Source organism: Dermochelys coriacea, chromosome 6 (assembly GCF_009764565.3).
Source record: "Dermochelys coriacea isolate rDerCor1 chromosome 6, rDerCor1.pri.v4, whole genome shotgun sequence".
Taxonomy (NCBI): Eukaryota; Metazoa; Chordata; order Testudines; family Dermochelyidae; genus Dermochelys; species Dermochelys coriacea.
Genome location: NC_050073.1, coordinates 3,474,856 through 3,492,996, shown reverse-complemented (window position 1 = coordinate 3,492,996; position 18,141 = coordinate 3,474,856). Strand labels below are relative to the sequence as shown.

Genomic DNA, 18,141 nt, shown 5'->3' with positions numbered 1-18,141 from the left:
AAATTCATTCCGGGCTGAATGAATAGGTATTCAGCCTCCCTATCTCTGACCCAGCCACTCCCCTAAGAGTTAAGACCTCCCCACACCCAGCCAGCTCAGCGCAGGTGCCTCCCCACTGAGGTGCCTCTCCCTGACTCTGCCAGCAGGTTCCTTGGAGCGGGTCCAACCCGGATTCACTGAATGTATTAGCACTGCCCAGCCCTGGATTAACTGTTCCCAACACCCAACCTCTTGGCCAGCAAACAAGCTTTAGCCAGATCTGGCCCATCCTTTGTGGGGCAGGGCTCCTATAACTGAGTTCTGGGTGTCAGGACACCTGGGTTCTAGCCCCGGCTCTGGGTGGAAAGCAGGGCTGGGAGCTTGGATTCATGGGTTCTAGGCCCAGCTCTGGGAGAACATAAGAGCAGCCATACTGGGTCAGACCAAAGGTCCATCTAGCCCAGTGTCCTGTCTTCTGAGAGTGGCCAGTGCCAGGAGCCTCGGGGGAATGAACAGAACAGGGAATCATCAAGTGATCCATCCCCTGTCACCCCTTCCCAGCTTCTGGGAAATAGAGGCTAGGGACTCCATCCTGGCTAATAACCATAGATGGACCTATCTTCCATGAATTTATCTAGGTTTTTTTTAACCCTGTTATGGTCTTGGCCTTCACAACATCCTTGGACAAGGAGTTCCACAGGTTGACTGTGCATTCTATGAAGAAATACTTCCTTTTATTTGTTTTAAACCTGCTGCCTATTAATTTCTTTTAGTAACCCTAGTTCTTGTGTTATGAGAAGTAGTAAACAATAGTTCTTTATCTACTTTCTCTACACTAGTCATGGTTTTATAGACCTCAATCGTATCTCCCCTTAGCCGTCTCTTTTCCAAGCTCAAAAATCCCAGTTTTATTTCTCTCTCCTCATGTAGAAGCCGTTCCATACCCCTAATCATTTTTGTTACCCTTTTCTGAACCTTTTCCCATTCCAATATATCTTTTTTGAGATGGGGCGACCACATCCGCACATAGTATTCAAGATTCAGAGTAGCAGCCGTGTTAGTCTGTATCCGCAAAAAGAAAAGGAGGACTTGTGGCACCTTAGAGACTAACAAATTTATTTGAGCATAAGCTTTTGTGAGCTACAGCTCACTTCATCGGATGCATTCAGTGGACATACCATGGATCTATATAGAGGCAACATATTTTCTGTCCTATTATCTATCCCTTTCTTAATGATTCCCAGCATTCTGTTCACGTTGGATGCCAGGGTTCTAGCCCTGGCTCTGGGAGGAGAGCAGGGTTTAGTGGTTAGAACAGCACAAAACCCTTTTTTAAAAAAAACAACAGAGCCTTTCCCATAATACAGGGCTAATACCCTCTTTATGAAGCCTTTCATCTGGAGTCAAACAGCCCTTCCATACCCCACCCCTGACTTAGAACAAGCAGGAGGTCTGGCCTTATGCCCCAGATAAAAGACAGGTAGACAAAAGTCCCATGTGCTAATAGTCCCTAGCTCATGCGTGTGATGAGCTCCGATCCCTTTGAACCTGCCCTCACTCAGTGACTCTCCAGAGGCGGAAAAACCAGCTCAGCTGGTGCCACCTGGCCCAGCCCTGGGGGTTCAGCTGACGTTGAGGAGCCGAGAGCTTCCTGCCAGATGTGTCACGTTAGAGCCCATCGGCTTGACTCACGCCAGGACTGGAACCCAGCTGTTTCTGCGTGACACAGGTGTAAGGACGAGGGGAACGTTTCCCAGAGCACCCCTCTTCTGGGGCCAATCTGCCTTCTCCCAGAATCCTTTGGGGACAACCACAGGCAAGGGGCTGCCCGGGTAGGTACCCTGAAAATAGCTTTGTGGGGAGGGGAAGTAGGGGGCAAAATCCAGTTCTGCTGGGGTATCTGCCACCAAGTCACTACGATCACAGTGGCAGATCCCATGCCCCCAAGTTCCTCTCCCCCCCCTTGCATCTCTACGCTTGGGAGTTGGCGAGGGTGGGGTTACCCTGCCTGGACCAGGCTCAGAAAGGCCCAGCAGAGCAGCCAGGGGGCCAGGAGATGAGCAGCTGCCCTCGAGCACAGCCCCTCCTCAGAGACTGGCTCCAGACCCACGCTCTCGTTGCTCAGCTCTACCTCTGGAACGGTTTCCTTGATCCAGGCAGCATGGGCTGAGGCGCGGGTATAGACGCCGGGCCGGTTGGTGGCCCCACATGCATCCCCCCAGCTCACCACTCCAGCTAGCAGCCAGACACTACCCATTTGGCAGGAGAGGGGTCCCCCGGAGTCGCCCTGGAAAAATCAGGGTGGGAAGAGGGAGATTGGGAGCTGTTAGGCTGCCCTAGGCGGTGTCATAGTGACAGAACCAGGCCTGGGAACAGGGGTCGGGGAGCTGCCTACTGCTAGGGCCCTGATTCTCCCAGAGTGGGGCCCTTGAGGGCGGTCAGAGCGAGGCTGGAGGGGCTGGCGTGAGCCTCCATCCCAGAGGGAGGCTTGGGAGAGGTTTGCAGGACCCTGTTGACCAAACTTAGGGGGTCTGCAGGACCGGAGGCAGAAATGACGTTGCCGTGAACAGGGCTGCTGCCAGCTTGGTGCCCTAGTCATGACAGAGCAGCACAACACGGGACACAAACGGGGACAATAAGGGGATGGGGAGGGAAACCAAGTCTTTGAAATCTTGGGACCATCCTGCTGAGTTTGGGAGGAGGGCAGGATGCCCCTGGACTGCCATAGGGGGGTGGGGTCTCACACTGAGTTGACCTTGAGAGTAGAGGTGCTATAGGGCAGGGAGTACGTGAAGTAGCAGACAGAAGAACAGCAGGCTGGAAGCGAGGACATGGGAGGTAGCGTGGTCCAATGGCTTGTTGGGGGAGATTGGCCGGGGCCAGTCAGGATGGGGCTGGATGCCATCATAGGGGCCAGGCCGACTGGTGGTGTTGGGGCACAGCCCCTCCTCCGAGACTGGCTCCTGATTCACACGCACGTCACTCATCTCCACCGCCGGGATGATCTGTTTAATCCAGGCTGCGTGGGCCGAGGTGCGGGTGTAGATGCCAGGCCGGTTGGGGGACCCGCATGCGTCCCCCCAGCTCACCACCCCAGCTAACAGCCAGGCATTGCCCACATGGCAGGACAGGGGTCCCCCGGAGTCACCCTGGAAGAACAGGGTGGGGAGAGGGAAATGGCATTAGGAAGGGGATTGGTGGGTGAAGTGGGATAAAAATGGCTGGTTACTACAAAGCTTAGCCATGGTGGGTGGACCCTGGCAAAGTGGGGGTCTTGAGGTCAAAGGTCAAGGAGTGGCACCTAAGCCCAGAAGAGAGAGAAATTCTACAGCCCAATCATTGGGCCAGTGCTCACAGTACCCAGCGCTGACTCCCAGTAGACCCTGTTGACTCCCAGTAGCCCCACCCTTAGTGCCACGGACAGAGGGACACCCAGCACCCTGCTCACCTGGCAGGCGTCCTTCTTGCCCTCGGCGTAGCCCGCACACATCATGTCGTCTTGGATCACGTGGGGATCCTCTGGGTTGGCGGTGATCTTGTAGAGGCAGCGGCAGGTCTCCAGCCCAATCAGGGGCACCTCCAGCTGCTGCAGGGTTTTGGGACTGGGCAGGCTGACTGCATGGGGGGAAAGAAATCAGCCAAGTCAGGGTGGGCAGCTGACTCCTCAGTAAGGTGGGGGAAAGGGAGCCACCAGGGGGCGCTGTGGTGTGGGGAACGGGCCACGAGACTCACTCCACAGCAGCCCAGGCTCTAAGCCAGGCTTAGCGGGGTGGGGGGAGTGATGTGAGTCCAGATCCCAGAGCGAGGTTCAGGGGCTGGTAGGGCCCTAAAATCCTCCCTGCAGTGTCAATTGAACACACTATTCACCTTCACTTCCTCTCCAAAATTGTTGGCAGCTGTTATCCAGCTGCCCCACCCCAGACACAGCTGCTTCCACGCACCAGGCGAGCCATCCCCAGGTGCGACATCATCACCCAGCTGCCTCGCCCCCCCCCCCCCGAAGTGGCTGTATTAACCCTTCACTCACCAGAAGTAAGCACATTCCCCCAGCCAGTCACGGTGCAGGTCATGCCGCTGGGGAAGCTGACGGAAGCGGACGGCAGGCAGATGGGGCGAATTCTACGCGTGTAGGAGACGGGCTTTTTCAATTTCACCAGGGCAAGGTCCCCGCCAGAGACCTCATCTGTGTAGCCGGGGTTCTTGATGGCCTGCTCCACCCCAACCACCACAATGTCAGCTGGGAGATTGGTCAGCTGGAAGGCTCCAAGCATCACCTCATAGTTGGCGATGGGGTTTTCCCTGCAAGGTGGGGGAGAGAGACATAGGCTTTCAGCAAGGAGAGAAGCCAGCACCTCAGGCTGCAGAAAGCTTCAGCTAATGGGGAATCTCCCTTAGATAGCAGCAGTGTAGGGACAAGGAAACATGCCATTCAGGGGCAGATTCTATGTTGTGGAGGGTAGAGGTACACAGACACATTGGGAGTGAGGCCTAGTGGGTTAGAGTGGGATGGATATGGGAATCAGGACTCCTGGGTTCTGATTCTATCCCCGTTCTGGGAGGGGAGTCTAGGTGGTTAGAGATGCGGGGGTTGGGAGTCAGGACTCCTGGATTCTATCTCTGGTTCTGGTAGGAGAGTGGGGGCAGCTGGGAGTCTGTCCACAGAAACCCAGTCAAACAGGTTTAGGGTCAGAAATGGATGGAAGGTGCAGGCTCCTCCTGACTAGCCCCCCCCGACCCCGGTAACACTCAGAGCCTGGCCCAGCCCAGATGACCCCCTCTGTACCCTGTACTTACGGTGGGAAGCAGTGCGCTGCGGTGATCACCCACTGGGGGGAAATGAGAGAGCCGCCACACACATGAGCACCCTGAAAATTCAGGCTGACCTGCCAAGGCCATTGCCCGGCCTGCGCATCTGTGCCCCCCACAATCCGGCCCATGGGAGCTAATCCACACGTTCCTGCAGGGGAGCAGAGCAGCAGTGAATGAACCAGAAACAGCCCCTTAGTCTAACCACTAGGTCCCACTCCTCTCTGAGAGCTGGGGCTAGAACTCAGGAGTCCTGACTCCCCGCTCCCCCACTCTATCCCACTAGACCCCACTCCCAGCTGGGAACAGAATCCGTGAAGCCCACTTTTCAGCCCCAAACATATTTTTGTTTGTTCTGGGGTTTCGGTTGCTCGGCTTTTCCACAAACACATCTACATTCTCTGTAGAGAAGAGACTTTTTTGAAGAAAAATAAGTTTTGTTGAAAACTCAATTTTTGCCATCAAAAAAGTTTTGAGACCCTCTTCACCACAACTTCCCAACACAAATGTAACCCAGACGAAGGGCTTGTCTACACTTGAAACGCTACAGTGGTGTAGCTACCTACACCTACACTACCTACACCAATGGGAGAGTCTCTCCCGTTGCTGTACTTAATCCACCTCCCCGAAAGGCAGCAGCTAGGTCAATAAAAGAATCCTTCTGTCGACGCAGCGCTGTCTACACCAGGGTTTAGGTCAGTTTAACTATGTCGCTCAGGAGTGTGGATTTTTCACATCCCTGATTGAGGTAGCTGGGTGGACCTAACTTTTTAAATGTAGACCTGACCCCTAAGGAAGGACAGATGTTCATTCCCTTTCCCCTCTGGGGGCACCGTCATTCCTGTTAGCGGCTGGCTCACATATGAGGTTAATGAGCCTACAATAGGTGCAAGTCAAGGGAGCTGCTCCCTTAGCTCCACTGGTAGCAGCTCATGCCTTAAATGCAGGAGATGGTGGGCTCAAATCCTCCTCCCATCACTATGGGGGCTGGTTATACTGAACACAAATATCCCCTAGTGATGCTGACACATGGCTACACAAATAACCACCAAGGAAAATGACACCAGCTGAATACATGACTGAAGGGGGTGTTGTGGGAAAATGATCTGGAGGAGAAAAGCGACCGGCTGCCCGTATGGGCCACGTTCCCAGACAGATCTTTACCTGATTGTCCGGAGGTCTCCTGTACACCTGTTCAGAGGAGGAAACAAAGAGGCACCATCAGGAATGCATCCCAGGACAACACGCATCAGCACCAGGGCCACTGAAATGAAGCATCTTGGGGATAATTGGGAAAGGGGCATCTCCATTTCTGCTGGGGGAATAGATTGTCAGATTTCCAGGATAGGGCCCACACAGTAGGCAATAATAAAGATGCTGATATAGCAATCAAGTCATAGCTAAGCTCTTTCCGCTAAATTTCACTCCCCTCCCAGAGCCAAGGGTAGAACCCAGGAGTCCGGACTCCCAGCCCGCCCTGCTCTAACCCACTAGATACCTCTGCCTTCCCAGAACCAGGGCTAGAAGGTAGGAGTACAACAGATGGAGGGAAGAGTGCCACCTTCTGAGCCGGGAACACCAAGGCCCCTGGGTTTTTCCGAGCGGTCCATGTGATACAGCACAGCCTCTGGGCCAAGGCAGCCACGTCACTGCCGCCTGGCAGGGTTATTTCCTTTGGCCTCGTCTCCCAGCCCGTGCCACCTCCTTTCCCAGGAACTGCTCCCTGTTTAGAGGAAGGGCCCTGGTCTGCCAGCGTCATTCCAGATTCTTCAGCGAGTAGGCAAGTTATCAGTTTCACTCCTCAAGGCTCTGCATGACTCAGGGGAACGGGACACGGGGACTTTTCCCTCTACGGGGCGCTGGCTCCGATCCAGCCCCAGGGCAGAGCGACCGACTGCCTCAAGGCAGTGGGGAATGGGACACGGGGCCTTTACCCTCTAGGGAGAGCCAGCTTGAATCCATATTGCTCTAAAACCACCCAACCTGATGTCCCATTCAGTGAAGCGAATTTGACAGGTCTCAGCCGGCCCACAAGAGCCAGCCTCAGCCAGGGGCTTGATGGGCCATATACACCCATTTCCTTCGCTCCCCACAGAGAGGGTGCTTCGGATTTAATACCACCTCAAGTGACCTGCATTAGCCTGGGACCCAATCATGGACCAATAGGTATCTGTGGTTGTCTGTCCGCCCAACATTCCTCCAGCCTGAGCAGAGAGGCTAAATATAGAGCCACACCTGCAGGACAGGTTACTTCATTACTTCTTCTGCTAGAGGAACCTGGGCCAGCTTCAGAGGCACTAGCAGGGGCAGTGGGAGCCTGGCCCAGCCCTGGGACAACATTAGACATGACCCAACCCAACCAACAGGCTGTACCTCCACTAGGTTCTGTGCCGTTACCCCAGGGAGCCACAGCCTTGCACTGGGCATTGGGGCAAATCAGAAGGCTGGGTTCTCTGTGCAACCCTAGGACGGGGGCCAGGCTCCCACAGACCTTTGCTCACGTACCTCAGCCATGGGAACATCTCCCATTCCCTGCTCCCTGTCCCGAGCCAGCCAGTTCCCCCTCCTTGGGGCCAGATCTGAGCCCGCACGCCCTAGAGAAGAAAGGCCTCCTGTCCCATCCCCTGCCCCCCAGACTCAGCCAGTGCCCCTACCCTGTGGCCGGATCAGAGTCACTGTCCCCTAGCAGGGCAAGACCCGGTGTCCCCATTCCCTGTTCCTGGCCACCCAGAGCCCTATTGCTTGCTGCATTCAGAACTAGGAGTAGACAGCCTGCTGGGAGGGTGGAGGGGGAGGTCAGATGTTCATGTCTTTAGTTTACAGCCCAGATGACACCCAAGCTGACCACAGACACTCACACAATGCACGAGCTGATGGGCCATTTGCCGGTGTGCTTTGGGTTTCAGGGCCTTTCACACAGTGTCTGATTACAGGGAGTTTCAGGTGAACCTTAGGGAGTTTCGCAGTCTCCCAAATACTGTTTGTATAAGGAGACAAAGCGGACCAGCCGGCTCAGAAGGTCTGGCAATGGGGCCTTTCATCCATAACCCTCTCCTCCAACCAACTAGGCCCCACTCCCCTCCCCGTGCTGGGAATAGAACCCAGGAGTCCTGACTGCTAGTCCCTCCTGCTCTAACCATAAAAGCTCACTTCCTCCAAAACAGCTGGGAACAGACCACAGGAGCCCTGCTGGCTTCTGATTTCATGAAAACCTTTCCAGACAGACAAAACCGTTTCCTAAATCAGGATTAACAATCCCCCCCCCCCCACACACACACACACACGCACACCTGGATAACTCAGACCAGGGAAACCTGCCCTGCAGGAATGTACAAATCCTCGAGCCAATCAACTGGCAGGTGCTTTTCACTCGAATTCCGAAACCACAGTGTCCATCGCATCACACCCACCGCACAACGCACACACGTCCTGCAGAAATGCACATACACACTGCGCGACACACCCACCCACCCCTGGAACAGTGCACAAATGTCACCGGACGGACACACACACACAGTGTATACCACCTGTAACACAATCCAGGCATCACACACAGGAACACACCCCACCCCACCCCACTGCACATGGATCACATTACGCAGGCATCACACAGACACACACAACAACAACACCACCACCACATCCATCACAAACACCCACCTCACATACAGGATCACACAGATCCACTCACCCATAACCCCCCCCCCGTCCACCCCCACACAGGTGATTTTCAGCCCCATATTGTGCTCCTCCCCAGAACAATTTGCATACTGGGGGTGCTGAGCGTCATTGAACTCTGTATATAATGGAAACCACTTGAAGCCAGGGGGTGCGGCAGCGCAACCAGCACCCCTAGTTCCAGCATCTATGGCCCTGGGGCACCAAAGGGTGCTCCGAGACCCAGTCTGCCTGACCTGGCCAGGTCCCAGCCCCGCAGCTCCGTGCAGGGCGGACAAGCTGGGACCCTGCACTGCGCGACCGGGACAGACAGAGGGACTTGGAGAAGGAAGGAGCAAAGGAAAGAGGAGAGGGGGGAGAAAGAGATTTGGGGAGAGGCAGAAGGGGGGGTTGGGGAGAGGCAGACAAGGAGAGTTGGGGGAGAGGCAAAAGGGGGGGGATTGGGGGAACCAGACAATGTGGGTTTGGGAGAGGCAGAAGGGGGGGGTTTGGGGAACCAGACGAGGGGGGTTTGGGGAGAGGCAGAAAGGGGGGGTTGGGGAGAGGCAGACAAGGAGAGTTGGGGGAGAGGCAAAAGGGGGGGTTGGGGGAACCAGACAATGTGGGTTTGGGAGAGGCAGAAAGGGGGGGGGTTGGGGGAACCAGACAATGTGGGTTTGGGAGATGCAGAAAGGGGGGGGTTGGGGAACCAGACAAGGGGGGTTTGGGGAGAGGTGGGGGGGTTGGGGAACCAGAGAAGGGGGGTTTGGGAGAGGCAGAAGGGGGGGTTGGGGAACCAGACAAGGGGGGTTGGGGGGAGGCAGAAAGGTGGGGGTTGGGGAACCAGACAAGGGGGGTTGGGGGGGAGGCAGAAAGGTGGGGGTTGGGGAACCAGACAAGGGGGGTTGGGGGGAGGCAGAAAGGTGGGGATTGGGGAACCAGAGAAGGGGGGTTGGGGGAGAGGCAGAAGGGGGGGGAACCAGAGAAGGGGGGTTGGGGGAGAGGCAGAAGCGGGGTTTGGGGAACCAGAGAGGGGGGGAGGGAGGACAGGGGTCGAGCGGCCCCGCCCGCACTCACCCAGGCTGAGGAGGAGGCCGAGCAGCGCCCCCAGGGGTGCCCCCATCTCCTGGGCGGGCGGCGAGGGGTCCCGCGGGCGGTGCTGAGCGGCGGCCCGGTGCGCTGTCTCCGCACGGGCGGGGACACTGGGACGCGGCGCTCGCTCCCTCCCCTCTTCACGGCTCCCCGAGCCAGGGAAGCCGCCCAACCTGCTGCTCAGGGATCCACCCCCCGCCCCGCCCCCGGCCCCGTCACCCTCCCCCCCCCCCGCTGTTATTGTAGGGTCTCTCAGGACACGGCTCTGTTATTGTCGGGGCTCTTATACGCTATACACGCCGCTGCTGCTTTATTGTAGGGTCCCTGATTGCGCTGTACATGCTCGTTATTTAGGGTCTGTCCTTGCCCTGCTCTGTTATTGTAGGGTCTCCTCTTGCACTGCACATAGTGCTCAGTTGTAGGGTTTCTCTTTCCATTGCACTGTACATGCTCGTTATTGTAGGGTCTCTCCTTGCCCTGCTCTGTTATGGGTAGCTCAGTGGTTTGAGCGTTGGCCTGCTAAACCCAGGGTTGTGAGTTCAATCCTTGAGGGGGCCATTTAGGGATATGGGCAAAAATTGGGGATTGGTCCTGCTTTGAGCAGGGAGTTGGACTAGATGATCTCCTGAGGTCCCTTCCAACCCTGATAGTCTATGATTGTAGAGTCTCCTCTTACACTGCACATATTGCTCAGTTGTTGTAGGGTCTCATTCCATTGCACACACACCCTTGTTATTGTAGGGTCTCTCCTTGCCCTGCTCTGTTATTGCAGGGTCTCCCCTTGCAGGGCACACACTGCCTTGATATTTGTAAAAAGAAAAGGAGGACTTGTGGCACCTTAGAGACTAACAAATTTATTAGAGCATAAGCTTTCGTGAGCTACCGCTCACTTCATCGGATGCATCCGATGAAGTGAGCTGTAGCTCACGAAAGCTTATGCTCTAATAAATTTGTTAGTCTCTAAGGTGCCACAAGTACTCCTTTTCTTTTTGCGAATACAGACTAACACGGCTGCTACTCTGAAACTTGATATTTGTAGGGTCTCTCAGTACATTGCACACATTGCTCAATTGTTGTAGGGTCTCTCATTCTGTTGCACATGCCGCCTTATTATTGTGGGGACTCTCATCAGACACCTCTGTTATGGCAGGGTCTCTCGGGGAGAACCAGGACATTCCTGGCTCTGTTTTCACAATCCATTAATGTGAGGCTGACTCACTCTCCTGGGCCGGAAGGGAAAAATTGTTTCCTGCCTTGATGCACGTGAGCCATGTCCTGGTCACCTCATCAGCACCCCAAGGCTGGGGCCCCGCTGCATGGGCAGGGGAAGGGGCAGGGTCACTACTGACAGGCCAGTCAGGCCCTCCGTCCCCTCCCGCAGCCCTGCCAGGCTGCCGGGGCGCTGGGCCCTTAGCACTGTGCTGTGGGGAGGGAGTGGGGGGAGCTGGGTGGGCAGGCGAATCGGGTCTGGAATGTAGCATGTATGTATGAACGGGATGCGTGTGTGACTGAGGTGTGTATGTATGAATGGGGGTGTGGATGAATGGGGTGTGTGTGAATGCACTGTGTATGCATGAATGGTGTGTGTGTTTGTGAATGAAGTGTATATGTATGAATGGGATATCTGTGTGTGTGAATGCAGTGTGTGTGTGTGTATGAATTGGATGTGTGTGTGTTTGAATGCAATGTGAATATGAGTGGGGGGGTGAATGCAGTGTGTGTGTATGAATTGGATGTGTGTGTGTGAATGCAGTGTGTGTGTATGATGTGTGTGAATGGGATATGTGTGAATGCAGTGTGTGTGTATGAATTGGATGTGTGTGTGTGAATGCAGTGTGTGTGTATGATGTGTGTGAAAGGGATATGTGTGAATGCAGTGTGTGTGTATGAATTGGATGTGTGTGTGTGAATGCAGTGTGTGTGTATGATGTGTGTGAATGGGATATGTCGAATGCAGTGTGTGTGTATGAACTGGATGTGTGTGTGTGAATGCAGTGTGTGTGTATGAATGATGTGTGCGAATGGGATATGTGTGAATGCAGTGCGTGTGTATGAATGCAGTATATGTGTATATGAATTGGATATGTGTGTGTGTGTCTGAATGCAGTGAAAAGAAAAGGAGGACTTGTGGCACCTTAGAGACTAACAAATTTATTTGAGCATAGGCTTTCGTGTGTATGAATCGTGTGTGTGTGTGAATGGGATGTATGTGTGTTTGTGTATGAATGCAGTGTGTGTATGAATTGGACGAGTGTGTGTGAATGGGGTGTGTGTGAATGCAGTGTGTGATATGAATGCAGTGTGTGTATGAATTGGACGTGTGTGTGTGAATGTAGTTTCAGAGTAGCAGCCGTGTTAGTCTGTATTCGCAAAAAGAAAAGGAGTACTTGTGGCACCTTAGAGACTAACAAATTTATTAGAGCATAAGCTTTCGTGAGCTACAGCTCACTTCATCGGATGTTCCACCGAATGCATCCAATGAAGTGAGCTGTAGCTCACGAAAGCTTATGCTCTAATAAATTTGTGAGTCTCTAAGGTGCCACAAGTACTCCTTTTCTTTTTGTGAATGTAGTGTGTATGTATGAATGGGATGTGTGTGTGTGTGAATGCTGTGGGGGGGGATGGGGGAGGAACTGCTGGTGTCGGTGTGTATGTGATGTGTGCAGTTCCTTTCCCACGGCCCCTGGGCTGGGCGCAGGGAAAGAAGGTGTTAATTGGGCTCAGCAGGGGGTGGGTTGGCTCTTTTCACACCTGCCCTCCGGATGAAAGCCCTGATCCATGGGGAGGGGGATCCATCAGACCTCCCCCACACCCCACTTCCTTTGGGCTGGAGCGTGTGAACGACCTTAACGCTGGGACAGGAGTGAATGAAGCTACGAGGTCAGGGCTGGCCCCAACGCTCCCGTGTGGCGCTAGGGGGCGCTGTGCTGCGGGGAGCAGGCTGGGTGCCTTCTCCTGGCTCCCCCTAGAGTTTGACAGTATCTATTGCACCTACTCCTTTTGGCGACTGCAACCATTGCGCTAGGGGCAACCCCATTGCGGTGGCATTTCTCCTCTAGACCAAAACAATCTGCTAGTGTGATGAGCTGGGTGGGTTTATCCTAGGTCAGGAAGGGTGTGATGAGTGTGCTTGTGGTTTTCCAGGGCATCCAGCCAATTTGAAAGCCCACGAGGCAAAAGCACAGATCAGATCGGTAAGGGGAAAGCCAAGCAAAAGTGTTGTTAAATGAGCTGTTAACATCGCCTTCCCCGGAGATGAACACCGTTCAACTCAACTAATTGGACTCAGGGGTGTGTGGGAACTAGATACGAGCTTTTCACTTTTAGGAAAGCTGGGGGGATATGTGACAAGGCCCCGTATCCTTCCCCCACCCCCAACAACCAACCCTGGCAGGGTTGCTAACCCTCCAGGATTGTCCTGGCATCTCCAAGAATCCAAGATTAATCTTTCATGAAAGAGTCCGTCATGTGATGAAACCTCCAGGAATAAATTAACAACCCTACCTTTGGGCCAACCAAGCCCTCCACACTGGGGCTGGATCAGAGCCCATTCTCCCTAGAGGGAAAAAGCCCCATCTCCCATTCCCTGTCTCCCTAAGCCAGCCAGTCCCCCCAGCCTAGGTCTGGATTGGAACCAGGGGCCCCTGGAGGGGAAAGGCCCCATGTCCCATTCCCCACCCTGCAAAGCCAGCTGCTAATGTCTTCCCCCACTCTGGGGCCTTATTGGACCACTGTCCCTAGGTTGAAGTCTCTGTTCTTATCTGCTTCCAAGCATAAAGTCTGGAACAGGTGAATAGGTAACTAGTTAGCGTCATTGGAGCCGGTTTAGCTGCCCTTAATAAGTGAGGCAGGAATGCACTCGAGTGGCTTTTATCAAGCAGTGATCTGTGAAGAATGTGACATTATCTAAGGGGGTTGGGGGTGTGAATAGTTGCCAGGGAATGAATGCGCACAGGTTCCTGCTGCACTTCTCAGGGACAGGTGACACACAATGGCTGGGCACACACACACAGGGCCCCAGATCATGGCCTCTCTGAGTTTTGGTGGCTGGAGTTTATGGGCTGGAAAAACTGGTCACGGATTTGGGGTTAGGGGCTGAAGAGGTCACCTCTGGATAAACTCGCACGGCCAGGGCAGGGTGGAGTCAGGACGCCTGGGTTCTATCCCCAGTCTTAGGCCTCGGAGGGGAGTGAGGTCTAGTGGGGTGGATCAGGGTGGGGCTGGGAGTCAGGATTCCTGGGTGTTATCTCCAGCTCAGGGAGGGGGGTGAGATCTAGTGGGTTAGAGGAGCAAGGCTGGGGTTTCTGGAAGGGGAATGAGGTAGTGCAGGAGGAGCTGGAGGTACAGGACTCCTGGGTTCTAACCCTGGCCCTAGAAGGGGAGTGGGATCTAATGGATTAGAGCAGGGGAGGCTGGGAACCAGGATTCCTGGGTTCTACTTCCAGTTCAGTACATTTTCTAATCTTCCTGCTATCTCTTATCACCGGTATTGGAGTCAAGGCCCTGCCTTCTCGAGTCATTTCCTTTTTAATTAATCTTTATAGCTTGATTTATTTATTGGCCTCAGAGCAAATTGCCCTTTCGGGAAAGCCAGAGAAGAGAAGAGAAGAGAACACACACAGCACTGGCATGGCATGGACATTGCAGTCGGTTAGGGGGCAGTGGTGAATATAAACACAAATATGCCCTGCCAATGCAGTAGGGGGCAGTGGACCCTCCCCCCCGCACAGCCACTAGGGGGCAGCAGGGACAGATATACACCCCCCACCCACCCACCCCAAAAGGAGCAGCTGCCCTATCTCAGCCCTGCTGGGAACTGACACCCACCCCAGCTGGGTAGCAATGCCCCAGTGACACTCCCCATGACCCATGGCACCCACCCCTCCCATGGTGTAACTGCTCACCATCACCAGCAAGAGGTGGTGGCAGCACCAGGACTGGCTCCCCCGGACACACACACCAAGCCAATATATTGACTCCCGCCTCCACCCCAGGGGCAGCCTATGTACAGGGAACTGGCCCTTTGCTGCCAGAGCGTTGCAGCGAAGACTGCCATACAGGGATGGCTCACCCTGCGTAGAGATGCACCTGCCTCTGGGGAGGGACAACTGGATAATGGCTGCACTGCAGCACCACTCCGGGATGGCTCACCAGGCACTCAGATGCAGCCTCCTGTGGGGCTGGGCAACTGCTGTGCTGGGCAAGCCGACAGCTCTCTGACCTAGTCCCCAGCCCTCCAGTCTCCTGCACTGCATCACATCCCTGTGACTTGGCCCTTAGTCACCAGGGGACAGCTGGTGTCCCAGCTGCCAGGGTTGACGTGCAGGCAGCTAACAAGTATCTGCCCACACCATGCGGCTACATAAACAGCCAGGCTATATCCGAGTCCTCAATCAGTCGCTGGGCGTGGATTCCCCAACAGCGGAAGCTTGTGATTACCCCAGGGCAGAGCATCCTCGCTGCCAATAATTGAAGGGATAATGAGGCTGGTGGCTTAAGGGACCAGAAACGCAGTTGCCTCTGGGGTGAGACATCTGGGGAACAGCTGCTTCGCATGGGGATGGCTCACCGGGCGCTGAGCACATTTCAGATGGAAGCTCGTTTAAAATATGGAGTCACCTAAGATTTACCAGCTTAGAAGGGCAAGGCCCCCTGGGGCCTTGGAACTGGATTGAAGCTGGTGCCCCCTAGAGGAGAAAGGCCCCATGTCCCATTCCCTTGAGCCATCCAGCCCCACAGCCAAAAAAAATCATTTCCCATCCCTCCCCCCACCAGGTCAGATGGGCAGAGACTCTGGGGGTTTTCGCCTTCCACTGCAGTTTTAAACTAGTGCAAATGGTGAATTCTTTGTAATTTGAAGTCTTTAAACCATGATTTGAGGACTTCAGAGACTCAGCCAGAGGTTAGGAGCGGGGCTGGGCAGGGATAGGGGGTAAGGTTCTGTGGCCTGCAATGCGCAGGAGAACAGACTAGATCATGATGGTCCCTTCTGGCCTTAAAGTCTGTGAGTATGAAACAGCCTAGAAGCACACAGCGCCCTCCCCTCCACCTTTTCAGTCATGCTGCCCCCTGCTGGCCTTTGAGTATATCGGTCACTTAAAGCATGTCAGGTTTCAGAGTAGCAGCCGTGTTAGTCTGTATTCACAAAAAGAAAAGGAGGACTTGTGGCACCTTAGAGACTAACAAATTTATTTGAGCATAAGCTTTCGTGAGTCGCTGGCCTTCTTCATTTGTCCTACAAGCAGGTCCCTCTGTGTATGTGGGTAAGTCACAGCCCTGCAGAATCGTGCTCCAGAATCTCAGCTTTCCTTTGTTATAAAATTATGTCTCCTGACCCCAAAATGGAAAGCGTAACCATTGTAGCAGCAGCTGCCTGAGTCTGCAGAGAGCCTGAGCCAATTACTCTACCAGGTGTGAACCACCCCAGCTCATCTGAATAGCATTGTTAACTCTGAAAACTAATGATGAGCTTTAAAGTTTCAAGCGGAATAACACTTTACTCCAACTGCAGTAGCTCTACTCCTTGTAAGTAAGGGCAGAGAATAAGGCACCAGGTAGTGCTTCCTAAAATAAAATCCAACTCCAAGGCCTCTGCTCGCAACTGACACAGCCTGAAACCAACCAGGACTACAACTCAGAGGCAGGCGGGTTCAGGGACAGGGTATGCGGGCAGTGTGTGTGTGGAGAGGGGTGAAGAGGAGTGTTCCAAGTGTATTGGGGCAGCCTGAGCAGAAATGTGAAGCCATGAGTGACAGGAGGCAAATTGTCCCATTTATACAAATTATGTTAACTCTGAAACCTAATTATGGTGATTTAAAAGTCAGCATTGCTGTAAGAGATAAGGGGAGGTTAAGGCAGGGAAGAATGGTGGCAGCGGGGGGGAAGGAGTGATCAACAGGCACTCAGAGATGGATGACACCCCTCCTGGCAGTTCAGCAGAGGGATGTGAGGTTTCCCCCTGCTCCGCTGCCCTAGCTCCCATTTATGATGTGCATCCAACTTCCTGAGCCGCTCCTTCAGCTGGCTAGAAGCAGCTGGAGCTATTGATGCCCACCTGGAGCCAGGCTCCTCCATCCTGGCAGGCCAAAAATTCCCTTTGGCAGGGAAGGGGACGGGAGAAAAAACAAGGCCCCGGTGGGGCAGTGTGTGTGTGTGTGTGTGAGAGAGAGAGGGAGAGTGAGAGAGAGAGAGAGTAGATCAGGAGTAAATGTCAAAAACTGACGTGGGAGGGGGCTTTCAGTCAGGACTCCTGGGTTCTATCTCCAGCCCAGTGGAGTACAGTGGGGCGAAACAAGGTCTTAGTAAGCAACAACCTACTATCCCAGCCCTCAGCTACCCCTTTCCTCCACAAAATCTGCCAGTGCTCCTCAATCCCAGCCCCCCTCATGCTACCCAGTCCTGGGCTCCTTGCTACCAACGTGATTTTGGTAATTAATTGATCTTTAAATATTCAGGGTAAATAGGCCTAATGGCCTGTGATGGGATATTAGATGGGTGGGATCTGAGTTACCCAGGAAAGAATTTTCTGTAGTATCTGGCTGAGGAATCTTGCCCATATGCTCAGGGTTTAGCTGATCGCCATATTTGAGGTCGGGAAGGAATTTTCCTCCAGGACAGATTGGAAGAGGCCCTGGAAGTTTTTTGCCTTCCTCTGTAGCAGGGGGCACGGGTCACTTGCTGGAGGATTCTCTGCTCCTTGAAGTCTTTAAACCACGAGTTGAGGACTTCAATAGCTCAGACATAGGTGAGAGGTTTTTCGCAGGAGTGGGTGGGTGAGATTCTGTGGCCTGCGTTGTGCAGAAGGTCAGACTAGATGATCATAATGATCCCTTCTGACCTTAGTATCTATGAATCTATGAAACTCACACAGCCTTTGCCACTACTCAAGCTCCTCCCTCTCCAGTCCCTTCATGCATCCTCCCCATTACATGGAACAGCCTATTTGCAACCATCTTCCATAAGAACGGCCATATTGGGTCAGACCAGTGATCTATCTAGCCCAGTATCTTGTCTTCTGACAGTGGCCAGTGCCAGATGCTTCAGAGGGAATAAACAGAACAGGGCAATGTAGGGTGATCCATTCCCTGTTGTCCAGTCCCAGCTTCTGGCACTCGGAAATTTAGGCCACGTCTCCACTACAAACTTATGTGACTCAGGTACATCGGCACACTGTCCCCGCACTTGGCTCCTGGTGTTGGTGGTGCGTGTACTCACCAGGAGTGCTTGCACGGACCTTCTCACTGTCCACCAACTCTGACAGAAACCTGGAGCCTGCACAGCTCTGCACTATTGTCATGGGTGTTGCAAGCACAGGGTGCATGGAGTATCTGCGGAGCCACAGGAAGAACTGAACTAGTAGGGAACATGACGATTCCTTGGAAGATGGTTTGCTGTGGGACATTGGGACAACCAATTTAAGGTGGTTGGTGGCGTTCACAGAGTAGCTGCAGATGGTGGAGCACCGGTTCTGAGCTGAGAAACAAACACTGGGTGGTGGGATTGCATCACAGTGTGGGCTTGGGATGACTGGCAGTGGCTGCAGAAATTTCAGATGTGCAAGGCCACATTCCTGGATCCGTGTGCATAGCTGCCCTCAGAGCAGAGACC

At 54.0% G+C, this 18,141-nt stretch overlaps 1 protein-coding gene across 6 annotated transcripts; it reads right to left on the bottom strand.

Moving 5' to 3' along the window:
- Positions 1-803: 803 nt before the first annotated feature.
- On the bottom strand, positions 804-10,992 carry LOC119856546 (prostasin). Of its 6 annotated transcripts, none has more exons than XM_043517316.1 (7): positions 10,587-10,739; positions 5,950-5,976; positions 4,774-4,936; positions 4,007-4,278; positions 3,428-3,594; positions 2,086-2,266; positions 804-814 (listed from the first exon to the last, which is right to left on the bottom strand). In XM_043517316.1, exons 1-7 carry the CDS (start codon positions 10,633-10,635, stop codon positions 810-812), a joined length of 864 nt encoding a protein of 287 aa, XP_043373251.1. In that variant the 5' UTR covers positions 10,636-10,739; the 3' UTR covers positions 804-809. The 6 variants fall into 6 exon arrangements, with proteins under 6 accessions (XP_043373251.1, XP_043373248.1, XP_043373250.1 ...); XM_043517314.1 differs by lacking the exon at positions 804-814 and adding an exon at positions 2,735-3,128 and having other exon boundaries at positions 2,133-2,266; positions 10,587-10,737; XM_043517313.1 differs by lacking the exon at positions 804-814 and having other exon boundaries at positions 1,332-3,128; positions 10,587-10,992.
- Positions 10,993-18,141: the final 7,149 nt, after the last annotated feature.